The 16,491-nt window shown below is 37.5% G+C and overlaps 2 protein-coding genes across 2 annotated transcripts; one reads left to right on the top strand and one right to left on the bottom strand.

Moving 5' to 3' along the window:
- Nucleotides 1-531: 531 nt before the first annotated feature.
- LOC138004444 (aspartyl/asparaginyl beta-hydroxylase-like) lies at nucleotides 532-12,609 on the bottom strand. The gene is made up of 7 exons (XM_068850957.1): nucleotides 12,481-12,609; nucleotides 7,130-7,824; nucleotides 6,492-6,686; nucleotides 4,909-5,048; nucleotides 3,211-3,439; nucleotides 2,713-2,843; nucleotides 532-1,878 (listed from the first exon to the last, which is right to left on the bottom strand). Exons 1-7 carry the CDS (start codon nucleotides 12,521-12,523, stop codon nucleotides 1,728-1,730), a joined length of 1,584 nt encoding a protein of 527 aa, XP_068707058.1. The 5' UTR covers nucleotides 12,524-12,609; the 3' UTR covers nucleotides 532-1,727.
- A 59-nt stretch (nucleotides 12,610-12,668) lies between these two features.
- LOC138004442 (probable ATP-dependent RNA helicase DHX35) lies at nucleotides 12,669-15,724 on the top strand. Its single transcript, XM_068850955.1, has one exon. The coding sequence runs from the start codon at nucleotides 12,693-12,695 to the stop codon at nucleotides 14,793-14,795; it is 2,103 nt and encodes a 700-aa protein (XP_068707056.1). The 5' UTR covers nucleotides 12,669-12,692; the 3' UTR covers nucleotides 14,796-15,724.
- The last annotated feature ends 767 nt before the right edge of the window (nucleotides 15,725-16,491 follow it).

Below are 16,491 nucleotides of genomic sequence, written 5' to 3'. Positions count from 1 at the left end.
GAAAACATGATAAAGTGCACCAAACTACTTTAAACAGTAACATAATTCAAAAATGGCTAAAACTTCTTCATTGATCCAAAATTGAATAAAGCAATATTATAACTGTTTTAATAAGTAGTTTCTTAGAAATCGACTTCGAAATAAAAACTACCGCTAAGAAGTCACGACATTTCGACCTCTCCATGGTCATTTTCAAGTGAGTAAGTTTTCTAAATTTTCCAAATTAGCATAAGTATGTTGAAACAAGTTAAAAAACGATAATAATGTGATACAATATGTAAAAGAGTGTTAAAAATATACAATGGAAAAGAATAAAGTATTTGTTTAGAACAATTCTTGCTACGATTATTTTATTATTTTATTCTTTTCCATTGTATATTTTTAACACTTTTTTACATATTGTATCATATTTTAGCATTCGCCACATTTTTATCATTTTTTAACTTGTTTCAAGATATTTATGCTAATTTGGAAAAATTTAGAAAACTTACTCACTTGAAAATGACCTCGGAGAGGTTGAAACGTCGTGACTTCTTAGTGCTAGTTTTTATTTCAAAGTCGATTTATAATTGTTTATTTAGTAATTGTTTAATGCTACATTGGCGCCTTAAAAGAATGAACTTTAAAAGCGAATAAAAATTGAATGTAAAGGTCTTGCCTTACAAAAGCAGGGAAGTAGGCATCAACAGTGACAATGGCATTCAAGTGGAGAATTACTTCACTGCCCTGAAGTGTAGCGTTCAGTTAAATCTTGTCACAACATTGGCTGTAGGTTATGTGAATTTTCCTAACAAGTGCTGTTAGTTTTCAATAAGAATTCAATAAAAAATTTAGGGAAATAAATAGAGGATATTACATGGCTGCGTGGAGATACGAAATTTCTCTTTGAGTGATGTAAAAAATTGCGAAAGAGTGAAATATTTGTTCTCCAAGCGGCCGTTTAATTTTTATTTATTACATGAACACCAATAAAATACTAAATCATTTCATGAAAGGCATCGAAAGGTGCAATTTTTATATGTAACCATAGCAACAGTGATCTTTTCATGTGGGAAGATAACATGTGATGCAAAGATCACATGTGATGATATCATGTTTCTGCACGAAAGCTCACTTCAAGTTGGTATTTCACTGGTGTTTATATAATAAATATTACTCTTCTACTTTTGTCTCAAAGTAGTTTCCATGCTCTCCTCTATCTTAGGGATGCACCATGGAGTAGTGCTTAGTGCGCCAGTCTCCCAATTCCAATGGTCACTGGTTTGAGGCCTAGCTCTGCCATTGTGTTGTTTCCTTTGACAAGAGGCTTTACTCCACAGTCTCTCTTCACCAAGGTGCATAAATGAGTACTGGCGATACACACACTGCTGGGGGGTAACCCTGCGATGAATTGGCATCCCATCCACGGGGGAGTAATAATTCTCCCAGTTGCTTCATGCTATGACAAAACAAAAGCTCCGGCCGTAGGGACCCTAGTTGCCTCACGCTTAACTTTACCTTTACCTTAAACATTCTTTCTCTTTCTTTTTCTCTGGTGTTTTCTTTTCTGCAATGTATTTCCTTGCATTTTACAGTAATCTAGACATTTTTCATGTTTTTTGTTCTATCTCAAATTTTTCTCTGCCTGCCTCAATTACCACTGACTATGCTTTTTCTGAGCTTTAACACAGGATGTAGCCCTCATTGTTACCAGGATGGGCCTTTTACGATTTCCTCTTAACAACAAATTAAATCGGTGTTAAGGACGCTCTTTGTTGCGGAGTTAAATCTGGATGCCAAAAGTCCACAATGAAGATAAGTCTAAAGCTTGAGCCATTGTGCCATACTTCATGGTCGAATGAGTCATCAATAACGATGGCTTTACCTTCTTCCCATGTCCTGCAAATAAACATAACTATGAACCCCATTCACTTCACCACTGAGCACTCACCATAGTGTAACTACTGGAATCACGATCATTATTGTTGATTCATGTTTTCCTGTCAAGCTACGTCACGTCTGACCAGTTGTTTTGAAATTTGAACCAAGTCAGGGGCGGATCGCGAATTTTTCTTAGGGAGGGAGGGGTGCACCACAAAGGAATGGCGTAACTGACAAGTAACTTTTTTTTTTTTTTTTTTTCAGAAATTATACCAGTTGTATTAGAAAGTTGCAGGTCATCCTAGGGGTGAAAAGAGCGATTGCTAAATAATTATTTAACAATTAGACCCGTAGCCCGCAAGGGCTACGGGTCAATAGCCCATCAGGCGAAGCCGAATGGGCTATTGACTCGTGTCCTTGAGGGCGAAGGGTCTAATAATTATTGTTTTAGTATCACCCAACTAGTCGGACAGAAAAGGCAATAATAAAGTTAGCAAAATAATGCAAGTTGAAGAAATATTTATTTGGGAATAAGACGAAAGAAAGCGTCACGCTTTTCGCTACTTGAGGACTATTACTAATAGTCCTCTAGTAACGTAGCCAATCAAAATGCACTAGTTGGGTGATACTAATTGCTATGATATGCCACTACAATCGGAGGTTAAAATGAAAGCATCTGATAGATAATTAAGTGCATTTTTCATTGCATAGCACTGACAGCATGGATTTGCTTGGCACCACCTGTACCTTATTGTCAGTGTCTATTGTGATTAACCACGGTATTGCTTTTGTCTAAGTTTTGCAGCACCCAAACAGAAATTTCTCTAGTGAGCTAGGATTTTTCTTACGTACTTCGTTTCCGGTCCAACTCTGATGGCCACTTTTGGTGGGATAACAAGTCCAAGGTGAAGTCTCAAGCGACAGTTTGTAGGACCAGTATGAGGCCAAACATGCGTGCCTGGAAGCATCACAGAATACTTGATCTGAGCAGAAAATCAAAGCCAAAAATAATTTTTGTAAGAAATTGATGATAACATAACACATGTAGCATAGATTGTTTCTTACACACAACTGAAAAATTCAGGGGGCTTTTAACAGGATTATGTGCATTTAATTGCCTGAAATTGTACCGAGAGCTTATTTAATTCAAGCACGTTTGATTGGGGGGGGGAGGGGGGGGGAGGGCTTCTTTTAGAGGGGGCTTATTTGATTAGTGAAATGAAATGTGTTATGGGAGAGTAAGAGGGGGTTTGGCAAGGGGGGGGGGGCCTTATTAACTTTCTTACCTAGGGGGGCTTATTAGAGGATTTACAGTATTCCATAGTTTTCGAACAGTAGTTCATTAATTACCTGGCCTCTCTTACAGCTGGCAGCATCAGCAATTGTATCAATAATTGCACATGTCTGTGGAGTTTTACGACAAGCTCCTGCATTCTTTCTTCCGCGTTGGTACAGAGTAAACTGTTTCCAGTCTCCCTTTTGTCGGAGGTTCTCTTCTTCTGGAATAAATCCTCCAGATTTCTGATCAAGAACAGACAGTCCCTCATCTCTTATCACTCTCCAGTTAGCCTCAAGTTTTCTAATATCAAAACAAAACACTTGTTATCTAGATCTAAATGCCTATTCCTTAGTGCCATCATATTTTCTCCCTTAGGAATGTAGTTGTTAGTTTTTAGTGTGCAGAAATTTGGTACTTAATTTATTCATTTTCTTTATAGGTATTTAAGGTTCAATTTACAGTCGTTCTCAGTCCTTCTTTTCACAGTCATTTCTCTTTGAGAACATATCTAACAGTTTCAATTCATGCGGGCCGAGTGTATTTTGTAACAATTTTCTTCTCTTTGAGTGGCCAATTCATTTTGCCAGCTCCTAACAAAATTAATGTAAGTGTCGTTTTTTGTCGAGTTTCTTTCTACGATGAGTTTACTGTATCTGTTTGTTTTCTAATCTTAACTGCTTTTCACCACTAGAGTTGAGTTCCTGCTACTAGAGGCAGTTGTTGAAGAATTGTGTGTTACGAATTTTTGATGCTTGAGTTTTATACTCATAAGGAGACTATAACATTTTAACTGAGTAAACAGATGAGAGGTGACAAGAAAAGGAAAGGAACTTTATTTAAGTGTCTAATTTTAAACAATAATTACCGTATTTTATCGGCTATAAGCCGAGCCCAGCTATAAGCCGAGGCCCTAAACTTCGTATGTTTATTTTTGGCGAGATGATTTTGAAGGAGAAATGAAAAATATCCGGCTATAAGCCGCGACCCTTTTCACGCCAGGTTTCAGACCTCATCAAAGTAACTTGTAATTATTGTATACTGAAAGATCTGTTTGCAAATACTTGTGTACTTGTCTTTCTTTTAAAGTCGATATAGTTTTTCATTTGCCCTTGGATTTTAAGACAATTCGGACTAAACTTGTGTAAAAATTGCTCGGCTTATAGCCGATAAAATACGGTAACTGGTGGGATGTTTAAAAGTGACGAAATCCTCTAAAATTGTATTGAAAGGAGCAGTAGGTGTTCCTAACAGGGCCTCTTCTGGCTCATGCTCGCGCACCTGTGTGGCCCTCATATGGGGATTTTCCCAATAGTTTTGCAATAAAAGCGCGTGCGGGGCCATATGGGCCATATGAAACACCGAAACAGCATGTATGACCCAACCATACATGTATATCGAATAATAACCCAAAAAGGTTAGATTTGAGATGAAATATCATTTTAGGCCTATTATTGCTTGTAATCTAAATGTTAATCTGAATCCTAATCTTAATCTCAATTAAAATTAGGAGCAATTAAAACAAAATTTAATCTTAAAATCCAACCTTTGTCGGTTAGCATTCCATGTATTGTAGGGGTCATACAATGGTGTTTCAGTGTTTCGTTTCACTGTTTCTTGGTTTAGCAATGTCTGGAAAGAACTGTATGAATACAAGCGGGAAAGAGATGAATCCTAAACGAAAAGGGCAAAAAAATCTTCCTGGATTGCTTCAGGTTGAGGGCATGGCAAATTCTTTTGTATCTTGGTAACTGGACTATAGCCTACTTCACCTTATGGCTCCTAAATACCCAGTTTGTTCTGTGGTCCACCAGGGCCGTGCTGTCAGTGGAGTATCGGCATTGTAAAGAGACCGTTGCATTGCTGACATAAATATACCTTTTTCTGCTGCCTCTTCGTACACCTTGTAGGCCTATAGATGAACAGTCCTTAGAGTAAAAAGATTGTACTGAGCAACCACAGAAATTGGACAATAAATAGTGTAATAATTTTCGAGTGTTAATAATCTGAGTCACTGTGGAGGAGGCTGCATGGTCCAGTGGTTAGGACGATAGGTTTGCATGCGGTTGCCCCGGGTTCAAATCCTGTTCTAACCTCTGGTTTGGATTTGTTTCTGGTTGTCCCGGAATCAACTCCACCATGCTTTGTAAATAGCCAACTGGGTGCCTCCTGCCAGTTCGGGTTCTTAAGATGTTTCTGTTAAGTTTCTTTCACATTATTAAAAGTGGGGTGCCTGTGAACTAGCTTGATAGCTAAGTGCACTTCCACCATAAACAAAGCATTTACCTTTTTTTTACATGCCTGATAAGTTTAAATTTTATACATCTTATTCAATAGTTTAACACATAATACATGCGGCTATTTTGCGAGTTGTGTTACGGTAGTATTTTTCCTCTCCCTTGCAGGGTTCGGAAAAATACGAGTAATGAGCCACTACAAAAAGGTGTTATTTTGTGATTCAATTTTGCATCACCTGTCCTTCAGGGCGCTTGCGAACGATGTAAACAGCACAGAAAGCCAGCCAAATGTCCTTTATTTGATTGTACAAACGAAATGACGAGAGGCAAGTGATGACAAGCTAAATTCTCAGGCTTTGTATCACATTGCAAAAAAATTTCTTTCAATGGGTCAATGAGCTTTATAATTAAATGTCAACTGAAGAGTACTAGTGCCATGGGGCACTAATATTGGGAACACTGTGCATAGAAATTACATCAAATTACATGTAACTCAAATCAAATGTTGATTTTTGAGGAAAGTGGAAAACTGCAGTACCTAGGGAAAAACCACCAAGTGGAGTAGAGAACCAACAAACTTAACCCAAACAATAATGACAGCGAGTCTCTGGATTGAACACAGGACACATTGGTGGGACGAGAGTGATGTCACCACTGCTCCCCAAAATTGCGTATATTGCATTTTAAACCATGAAATTGAGCACCTTCCTACAAAAGTCCTACGTAAGTCAACTTTTAGTCCACTATAATCCACCAAGGAGTTTCAGATCTGCTGGAAAATATATTTTGGAAGTTCTGGCCTAAAGTACATCTGAAAACTTATGGAGACAGAGCCTTCTCATTTGCTGCCCCCAAGTTATGGAATGATTTGCCCTTTGAAAGTAAGTTAAGTCCTTAGGTCGCTGTGTTTAAAATGCGTTTAAAAACTTTTCAAAATTGCTTTTAGATAATTATTTTCATCTTTTAAGTTTATACTTAATTTTGTTTAAATTATTAAATATTATTTTAGTTTTGATATAAATTTACTTTTATAACTGTAAAGCAGTATAGAGCTTGTATAATATATACGGTCCGCTACACAGTCAAATGAAGTTATTATTATTTATTATTAAATTCACCTCATCAGGTTTTCCAATACGTGTCAGAGCATCTCCTAAATGAAAGTAAAATCTACCATCATCTGCTCCTGCCTGACCACTTGAGATACCATCACGCAGCAAGGGAATAGCTTCATTGTAGCGTAGGTGATCAGTTTTAAGAATGAAACCCAAATGCGACTTGGCAAAGCCATTTCTTGGATCCAAGTTGATTACCTGGAAACAAAATCAATTTAAATTGATACCAATGACTTACAGTACAGTTGTAAGAACCATTAATTTTATTACCCTGATAATGGATAATTAACTTTGTTTTCTAAGGAATTTTTCTGCTGGAAATCCATTGACTTTTTTAAGGTTCTGATTTTTTTAATCCAGATACAATCAAACGTCTCTCATTGTCATCCAAATCATCAATAGTTTAGGAAGGAAAACAAAAGAAAAGTGTCATTAATCAATGACTATGTATCTCGTGTCAAAACCTTCTCCACAATGACAGAAAATTTGTTGTCGATTAACTAGTTTATTAAATTTATACCGCATTAGAGTAAGTACCTGTATTTATGTCATGTTTTATCACATGTACAAAACTTTTACTTTGTAAATGCTGTATAATGTACTTTGCAGCTCAAATTGAAAAACAATCCCTCTAGACATACCTGGTTGTATACATTTTCAGCATCTCTGTTTCGTCCTGAAAGGAGATACTGTACACCAAGTTCATTCATAAGTTTCAAGTCATGTGGAAACAGGCTCAACAACTTCTTCAGTACATTGGCTGCCTGACCAATTTTGCCCAGAAAGCTGAGCCTGTTTGCTTGCCGCTGCATCACTCGACGCTTCAGCTCCAGAGGACAATCTGGCAAGTCTGTGACCCTTCCATAAGTTTCTATACATTGATGAAGAATGTCATTACTTTGTCTCTGCTCTGACAACTTATCCAGTGACTGTGCTTTTCCATACATTGCCCGTGGACTCTTTGGATATTTATTTACAAGGTTTTCAAACTTCTTCAAAGCATCAGCAATCTGCCCATTGTCTAAACTGCTCTGTGCTTTGTTAAGTTCCTTTTCAATGGCTTTGTCAAAACTGTTAGTTATTGCTGCCAATGTATCAGTTGGCTTTGTTTTCGTAGCTTTCTTTTTTGGCTTTTCTGATGCCTGTGTCTTTTCTTCCACAGTCTGTTTTGGCATTTTATGACTTAAAGTTGAATCCTGTTCGTTGAATGATCCAAAAATGTAAAAAGTTGCTAGAGACAAAAGGACAATGACAGAGATGAGAACAATCCATTTTGGATGTACCGGTAACAACTGAGTCTCTTTCTTTTTTGAGCTTGTTTCAGTAAGGTTTTCATCTGTGGAAATAGAGGACCGCAATATTATTACAACGTTAACCACCCAACTTGATAATTAATTATAATAATGTTCACTGATGCAATTCACACCTCAGATGCCCTGGGGTACCCCCAACTGACGAGTAAAATTGTTTGGCATTAGACAGAGTAAAATCTAATTAAACTCTCCTGAAGGGGTCTGGGTTAATTTACGTCTCAAGTTTACAAGTATAAAGATGAGATATGTGTAAAAATGCATGTGATTAGATGTGCACACTATGATGTTAGTAAGCATCACAAAGTCCCCAACTTCAACATTACAGACAACTTTATTTAATATTATTGTAGTTTCCCAGCTCCTCAATTCAAGTCCCCAAGTAAAGAGTCTTATAATAAAAAATTGCCACTGACAGAACATTTCTTAAAAGCATTCTAAGATCTAAAAAATTTAAAAAGTTGAATAAACATTGATGGCGTTTCAACATTACCATAACGTCGTTATCAAGCCAAAAATGTATAAAAACTAAGTTTTCTAAATACTGAGACGAACAATAAGAGATGAAAATAATAATTTACAAGTTAAACATGAAGCAAATGGTAGGAGTGATCTTTTGAATGAGAGCCATTTCAAGATTCTGAGAAGGTGCACAGGCAAAGTTGATTGTTTAGTGTTTGAAATGCTTTACATTGAAATTCAAACTAATTTGGACGTCCAAATGGACTCCATACATGCGAAACGCTTGGTTTAACTTGTAAATTATTTTCATCTCTTATTGTTCGTCTTTATAGAACTTAGTTTTTATACATTTTTGACTTGATAATGATGTTACGGTAACGTCGAAACGTCATCGATTTTTACTCAGCTTTCTAGATTTTTAGATCTTTGAATGCTTTTAAGAAATGTTCTGTCGCAATTTTTTACTGTCAAATGTTTTTTTAAAGTCAATTCTTTTCTGTGAAAGCATTTATTCTAAAACACAAATAACGCCAACCCTCACATTAATATTGGGCATGCAGCTAATCCAGGTGATCTGGTGACGTAATTTGGAGGACGGGGAAGAAAAATTTTAACACCGTATCCCACAACCGCGTGCGGCCTTAGGCAAACTCCCTGCAGTATTTCTATCGCCAAAACTCGACAGATCATTCTGTGGCTACCACATTTCCTGTTACTAAATGAACATTCAAGTAGACCCGACGAGATCTAACCTCTCCTCTGCAATGTTAAATTCGAAAATAAGGCCGCGTGTGGTTGTGGGATACGGCGTTAAAATTTCTCTCCCCAGTCCTCCGAATTACACAGCATGTACATTTCTGGATTTTACGTGATAAAGTTAAGCTCTTACAGGTTTCCTTCTAATTGGGGAGATGTTTGAGAAGTGTTTTTTTCAGGTAGTTAAGAACACAAAGACTGACTTTTATTTTGCTTAGGTACAGTAGACAGTGAGTATTGTTAATATTAATTTTTGACTAGGTCAACAGAACACTCTCAAACTAATGAAGATTTTTCATTTGGAGAAGTTTGAAAGGAAGAAATTAAGGAAGCAAGGTCAAGAAACTGTTGGAATAGAAGTATCATTCATTGCTAAAAACCCTTAGCAACACAGCCAGAAGGTTCATAGGAAAACTCATTTCTAAAGGACTGTACATTTGCGGAGAAAGCAAAGCTGTAGAATAATAATAGAGGAAACTTTGATACGAAGAATAAGCTGGGCAAAGGCAGAAAATTAGGAACACGTTGAAAACAAAACTATTCTGGAGCTGGTGTCTTGGACAGTGAACATGTGAAGAAGTGTGTAGGAACTGAACTCAAGTGAGCTGTACTCATGTGCGCTGTAAATATTGTAGTCTAAGAGTAAATATCTTAGTTTGTAATTACTGGTAATTTCTGGACATTAGTAAACAACAAAACAGCAAAACATTGAAACAAAGCACAAAAACACCATGTATGACTCCACCATGCATTGAATAAATACTAACCAACAAATGTTGGATTTGGGATTAAATATTGTTTTAGGCCTAAAACATTATTGTTCCTAATCTCAGTCTTAATCTGAATCCTAATCTTAATCTCAATGAATAAGGAGCAATAATTTAATCTAATCTAATTTCATCCAATTTAATTTAATCTAATAATTTAATCTGAAATCCAACCTTTTGTCAGTTAGCATTCAATGTATGGTGGGGTCATATATAGTGTTTTGGTGCTTCGTTTCGCTGTTGCGTGGTTTAGTAATGCCCATAATTTCTAGGGTTTCATTTGTACAATATTAAAATACTTTGAATTCCTTCAGTTGTAAATAGGGTTTGTTACGCGTATGTGGGAAGGAAATTGTTTAGTCTCTCGTTTTGGTACTTTACGTGACATGCAAGCCAAGGGAAACCGATGTGTCACTTGGATCAAAAAGCCTCTTAGAGTAGCACAGAGAATGAACAGTCTCAACCCATGTTTCATGCCAGCCGTCTATGAATTGAAACTGGGTGTTGTGCCAACCTTGACCTGAAGGGCCTCTGGCTTGACATTTACTACATTTTATTTTCTGTTTTTATCAATTTGCAGCTGCCAAATACCAAGGGACAAAATTAATTATACTGTGACTCAGAAGTACCATGCAATGTCATCCAGTAACAAAGTTATCATTGGCAAATTACAAAGAACTGACATGTGAGTTTGTTATTTCTATATTTCAAACAGTAGGATATGCTAAACAAGGATAGCCACCATTTTGTGGAAGAGCTAAACTTGTGGGAAAGTGAATAGAACTGGTAGACAAGGAAAATGAAAGTTACTGCATTCAAATTTAAAAAACTCTCCCCTTGGGTATCTGTGTTAGGATCCAAACCTGACCTCAAGTTAACAAAAGAACCACTGTACATAAACAATGACCACTTTGAATGGTGACGTCATACCGATAATGCAAACAATCCTTTAATTAACAACAAATCTATTGTTTTTTGTTCCACAAATAAATCTAATTAAAAACTATCAATTTTTGATGTCCCACATGGATTTCAAACCACCCTGTATATAAGGCTAATCATTCTCCACAGGAATAATAAATTATTATAATTTTATCAGATCCATTTAGATTTGTAAACTTTTCTTGGGTTCTCAAACCAATCCTAAAACACCTTTATCTCAATGTTACCCTCATGCTAAAAACATGACAGAAACCCAGTCAAAAATTATCAGGTAAATTTATCTTGTTCTAATAAATTATTTCCCAAGGAAGTATAGCCACCTAATGCAATATTTTCTCAGCTGAATACATTATTCATTATTCTTCAAGATAATTTATGTTATAACCTCCTTTATATCTACCATGGTTTGCTTCAATACTTATCTATTTAGGCCAACCCAGACATCTCCTAGAGTGGATCAATTCTCACATTATTATTTTGCTCATAAATTTCCCTTTAATTTGGGCCAAATGATAAACCATACAGAAGACTGGTATTCATGCTGGAGTAGCCTTTATTACTCTACTGATCAAACAGAACGCATAAATACACAGAACGTTCTTCCTCATTAGGACTAACACTGGAAACATCAGCATTCCAATCTAACTGTCTCAAACAGTTTACTTTTATCTACTTGTAAGAAAGAACTAAATAATTTATTAAAGCATAAAAGAGTTTGCTACTAAAACCGTGGTTTGATAATAAACCCAGGATTATAAAACAGTCATGCCACAAAAATTAAAATTTGATGAATTAGGGATTCTTTAGATCTTCAGTTTAAAATATCTTGAAAATTCATACCAGCAAAAAAAATTATTGTACCGCTAACCTACTACTCTAGTTTGAAGAATAATGAATGTTAACTATTTTATTATTATATTATTTTATTTCATGAATGTTAACTAAAAAACATTGAAAATTGAAGACCTGTGAATTTAACTGACTTTGGAGAATTGAATGGTTTGAAAAACTGAATGAATTCAACAAACTATGTGGGTGATTTTCAACCTAGTTATTTCCTTGGTGCCGGAGGAACTTTTTTCCAAGGTCCGAGGCAATATGCTTCGTGTGTCAATGCAAAAACCAAGGACTCACTCAGTCATTGCCTCCAACTCGAATGGTGATCTCTCGGACCCGGAAAAAAATTCTTCTGGTACCCTGGGTAACCTTAGTTGCATTGTGAAATTTATGCTTTGCTTAACAATAATAGCGCCGTAATAAATGCGATTATTGAAAACCAATGTACAGATTTTGCAGAAATTTTCTTCTGGTAATGTGGATATTTGTAATTACATTTTATCGTCTTATGACTCCGGTTCTCTCTTCCATTGTCTAACAGGTTTGTATTCGTCAGAGCATAACCTGCCCATATCAACTCATACCTTACTCCCTCAAATAGAATAACAATCCTGGTAAAGCTGCTGAAACTCAGTGTACCTTTCATATTTGTCCCTGATCTCTCCTGCCCCATATTTTTCAATTTTGACTGGTTCTCGGGGCATAATAGTACAGTCAAAGTGCACAGAGTACGCCAGCATGCATAAATTTCTGCAGTTTAGCGATCTTTTGGGAGTTCCTTAGGAAATCCTCAGCATAATTTAATATAAAGCTGTATGAATGCAGTGATCGATCTATCCCAAACGCTGCGCGCTTTTGAGATGAATCGATCACAACACATTTTATGACTCTACAAAAACAGACAAACTTTGAACTTACTCTTCTTTTTAGCACCAGTCAGTCTTTTACGAGGAGGAGCCATTTTCTGCAACGAATTTCCGAGAAGATACTTATCTCACCAGCAACAAATTCATATTTGTGTCTGCTACTCGGTACTCGGACACGCGCGATAACACGCAGCATATGAGCCCGCAGTTACAACGAAGAATTCCCATTTCGAGCTTGCGCACGATTATTGATCATAGAAAAAAATGGCCTCCAATCAGAGGTGGAAACCTCGTTTTTGGAAACCCGATTCTGAAAAGCCTGGAAGCAGTATTACTTCTGAACGGCCAGTTAATGGCGAGGACACAGCTGACGCAGCTATTTATAATCCAAACAGTTCCCTGTCGATGAGTCTTCAACGTCAAAGGCTACCAATTTTCATGCACCGAACGAACATCTTGTACCTGTTGGAGAAATACGAGACTGTTATCATTGTAGGCGAAACTGGCTGTGGCAAGTCTACTCAGATTCCTCAATATCTGCATGAGAGTGGCTGGACATCAGAAAAATGGAGAATTTGCATCACCCAGCCGCGGAGAGTAGCTGTTGTTACGGTAGCAACCAGAGTAGCCGAGGAGAGAGGGGCGTTTGTAGGGGATGAGGTGGGTTACTGCATTCGGTTTGATGATTGCTATAATCCAGAGACAACACGAGTAAAGTTCGTCACAGATGGTGTGCTTCTAAGAGAAACTATGAATGATCCACTGTTGTCTCAATATAGTGTGATCATGTTAGATGAAGCTCACGAGCGAACTTTACACACCGATATTATGATTGGTCTGTTGAAAAAGATCAAGAAAAAACGTAAGGACTTGCGCATTATTGTGTCCTCTGCCACACTTGATGCTGAAATGTTCCGAGACTTTTTCAACACCAATATCACCAGTGACAGAAACAAGGACACTGCTGCCATACTGTCCGTGAAAGGGCGGTCCTATCCTGTGGATATTCATTACACTCTTAGCCCTGTTCCTGATTATCTCAAGACAACAGTTGACACCGTCATGGGTATACACAAACAAGAGTCTCAGGGTGATATTCTAGCTTTTCTCACTGGTCAAGATGAAGTGGAGTCTGCTGTTTCATTGTTGATTGAGAGGGCTAGGACCTTACCAAAGGGCTCGCAGTACCTCAAGGTCCTTCCAATGTACAGTGGCCTTCCACACACGGAACAAATGCTGGTTTTCAAGCCACCTCCGCACAATACACGAAAAGTTGTGGTGGCAACAAACATTGCAGAGGCCTCTATCACCATAAATGGCATTGTTTATGTTATCGACTGTGGTTTTGTTAAAATCCGTGCCTATTCACCCAAAGCGGGAGTTGAAAGTTTGGTTGTAGTCCCTGTGTCACAGGCTTCAGCAAAGCAGCGAGCTGGCAGAGCAGGTCGTGTGAGGTCAGGAAAGACATATAGGTTGTACACTGAGCAGGATTTCCTAGCATTGAAGCCTGCAGCTGTCCCGGAAATGCAACGATGCAACATGACAGCAGTTCTTTTGCAGCTTAAGTGCTTAGGAATTGATAATGTTCTTCGCTTCAACTTTCCCTCTCGGCCTCCTGCACAGAGCATGATCCGTGGCTTGGAGTTGCTTTATGCTCTTGGCGCATTGGATGACCATGGCAAACTGGTTGATCCTATAGGAACAAACATGGCAGAATTCCCAACAGATCCAATGATTGCCAAAATGCTTCTGTCATCTGGGAAGTTTGGATGTTCTGAAGAGATCCTATCTATTGCAGCCATGCTTCAGATTCAAAACATCTTTCTTAGTCCAAGCAAACAGAAAACTGCAGCAGACAATGCCAAGAGGAAATTTTCTGTCTACGAAGGAGACCATATTACTCTTCTCAATGTTTATCAAGCGTTTGTTAAGTTCAAGAAGAGTTCAAGGTGGTGTCATGAACATTTCCTGAATTACAAGGGTCTGTGTCATGCAGTCAAAATCCGAGAGCAGTTTAAAAAGCTCTTATTACGATTCAAAGTTACTCTGATCTCATGTGATCGCGATATTGATGCCATTTGTCAGTGTATAGTAAGTGGGTTTTTTGCTAATGCTGCTCGCCTGCATCCATCAGGGTCTTATCGCACTGTGCGTGATGATCATCCCTTGCATATTCACCCCACATCGGTTCTTTACACTGAGACGCCACCGCAGTGGGTTGTGTATCATGAAGTACTACAAACCTCCAAGGAGTACATGCGTGATGTGACGAAAATTGATCCAGCCTGGCTTTACAAACTAGCACCACAGTACTACGAATATGGCACTGAAAGAGAGATTGCAGCTAAACGAGTTAAAATGTCTTAAATGGCATTGAACAGTCTTGATTACCTTCCGTTTGGATCATTCCGAAGAGGAGGACATCAAGTTAAGAGAGACAAGATAGACCTGAAAGGTGGACAGCTACCAGTATATCTTCACAAATTAGTTTGACTTCCATCTACTTCTCCTTCTTCTTCCTCCCCTAAACTGTCCTCGTTCACAGGTGATGGTTATTAAGAGTAACCAAAGTAGTCTAAATTAGGATTATTACGTGTATAGTTGTACATATAAACTCGCATTTACAATGTACGTTTCAAGGCAACAAGCCTCTGCTTAAAAGTGGCGATTCTTTGTTCCAGTACCACCTCATTGGATGGTTTTTCTCAGTTTTTGATGTTGTGTGGAAAATAACTGGTCATTAGTTTTGGATCAGTGGGCTGTGAGGCTCAAGGAGTTTTGATGTCAGCTCCATCTTTTCTTGAATATCCATTTATGAATGTCCAAGAATTATCAGTTCATGCTTTAGCACTAGAGTATTTACTATTACATTATGATTACTAAGTGAGAAAAAGTATGGTGAGTACATAAGAAGCATTAGTGTTTTTCAATGCGCTGGCAAGAGTATCCTACCTGCTCTCGAGACTTTATGCAGTGAAAAAGAGAGGTTGTCAATGAGTTTATTTTTGTTAGACCTGTCTCAAGGATATTCAACATGATTATGTTTCACCACAATTGCTTGTAATCTTGCAATCTGATTGGGAAAATTCCCATTGTTGATAAGAGTCTAGACAACACTGCTCACGTCATGCTCACGTCAATGTGTCATGCACTAATTGTATGCTATAACCAATCAGAAATGCTCATTTTGGGAATTTGGGAAATAAACCAATCAGAATGTGAGAAAGTCATAGACAATTCTTGCTCTTTCTTTGTGTCACTATCCTAGTCATGTTCTGAAATAAACATTTTGTTTGACGTTGAATATTGTGGTAGAAAACAAATCGAATGTGCTTCAGCATTGTCAGTGCTCTGATCAACAATTATATTTGTCATCACAGTGGGCCTGTTGAGTCCACGACATTTTGACCATTGTGATGACGATTATCATTGTCTATTAGAGTACAGGCAACGCTAAACCACATTCGGTTTGTCAATTGGGCCACTGTGTCTACTGAATTTGATTGAGTTGTTTCCTTTCTCATACAGTGTGTTTCTCCTTTCCCTTTTAGTGTGGGTCAATGTTATCTTGATTTTACATTGGTATCCTTTTTAAACCAGGTTGCTAATATAGCACAAAAAATGAATTTGTGTGAGTAATGCATAATTTTTATGTCAAACTAGATGTTTACTTGCCCCACTGTCACACAGAGAAGGGTTCAGTAATATTAGGTTTCATATTTTATTTCTTTAGAGCAGTTATGTTTTCTGACGCAACAAAAAAACGGGCTTGCGCCTTGGATGAGTGTCCGTGTGGTACATTTGTATTTTGGGACTTCTGAAAGGCCTTTTACAGGATCCCTTGGCAAAATTTGTCGAAGGAAATCCGTAACTTTGCGATTTCTGAGTAGAGCTGGTGTAAAGTTTATTACAATTAATGGTTACCTCTTTCATGCCACTGGGCTCCATCTTTGGACTATTATTCCTATTTTTAGTTTTTATCAATGATTTACCAGCTTTTGCTTGTCCAAGTAACACCATTTCTCGGTAAGATTGACAATGTTCAAGAGCAAACTCGCCTTCA

The sequence above is a fragment of the Montipora foliosa genome, chromosome 5 (genome assembly GCF_036669935.1).
Source record: "Montipora foliosa isolate CH-2021 chromosome 5, ASM3666993v2, whole genome shotgun sequence".
Taxonomy (NCBI): Eukaryota; Metazoa; Cnidaria; class Anthozoa; order Scleractinia; family Acroporidae; genus Montipora; species Montipora foliosa.
This window is presented reverse-complemented; position numbering and strand designations above follow the sequence as displayed.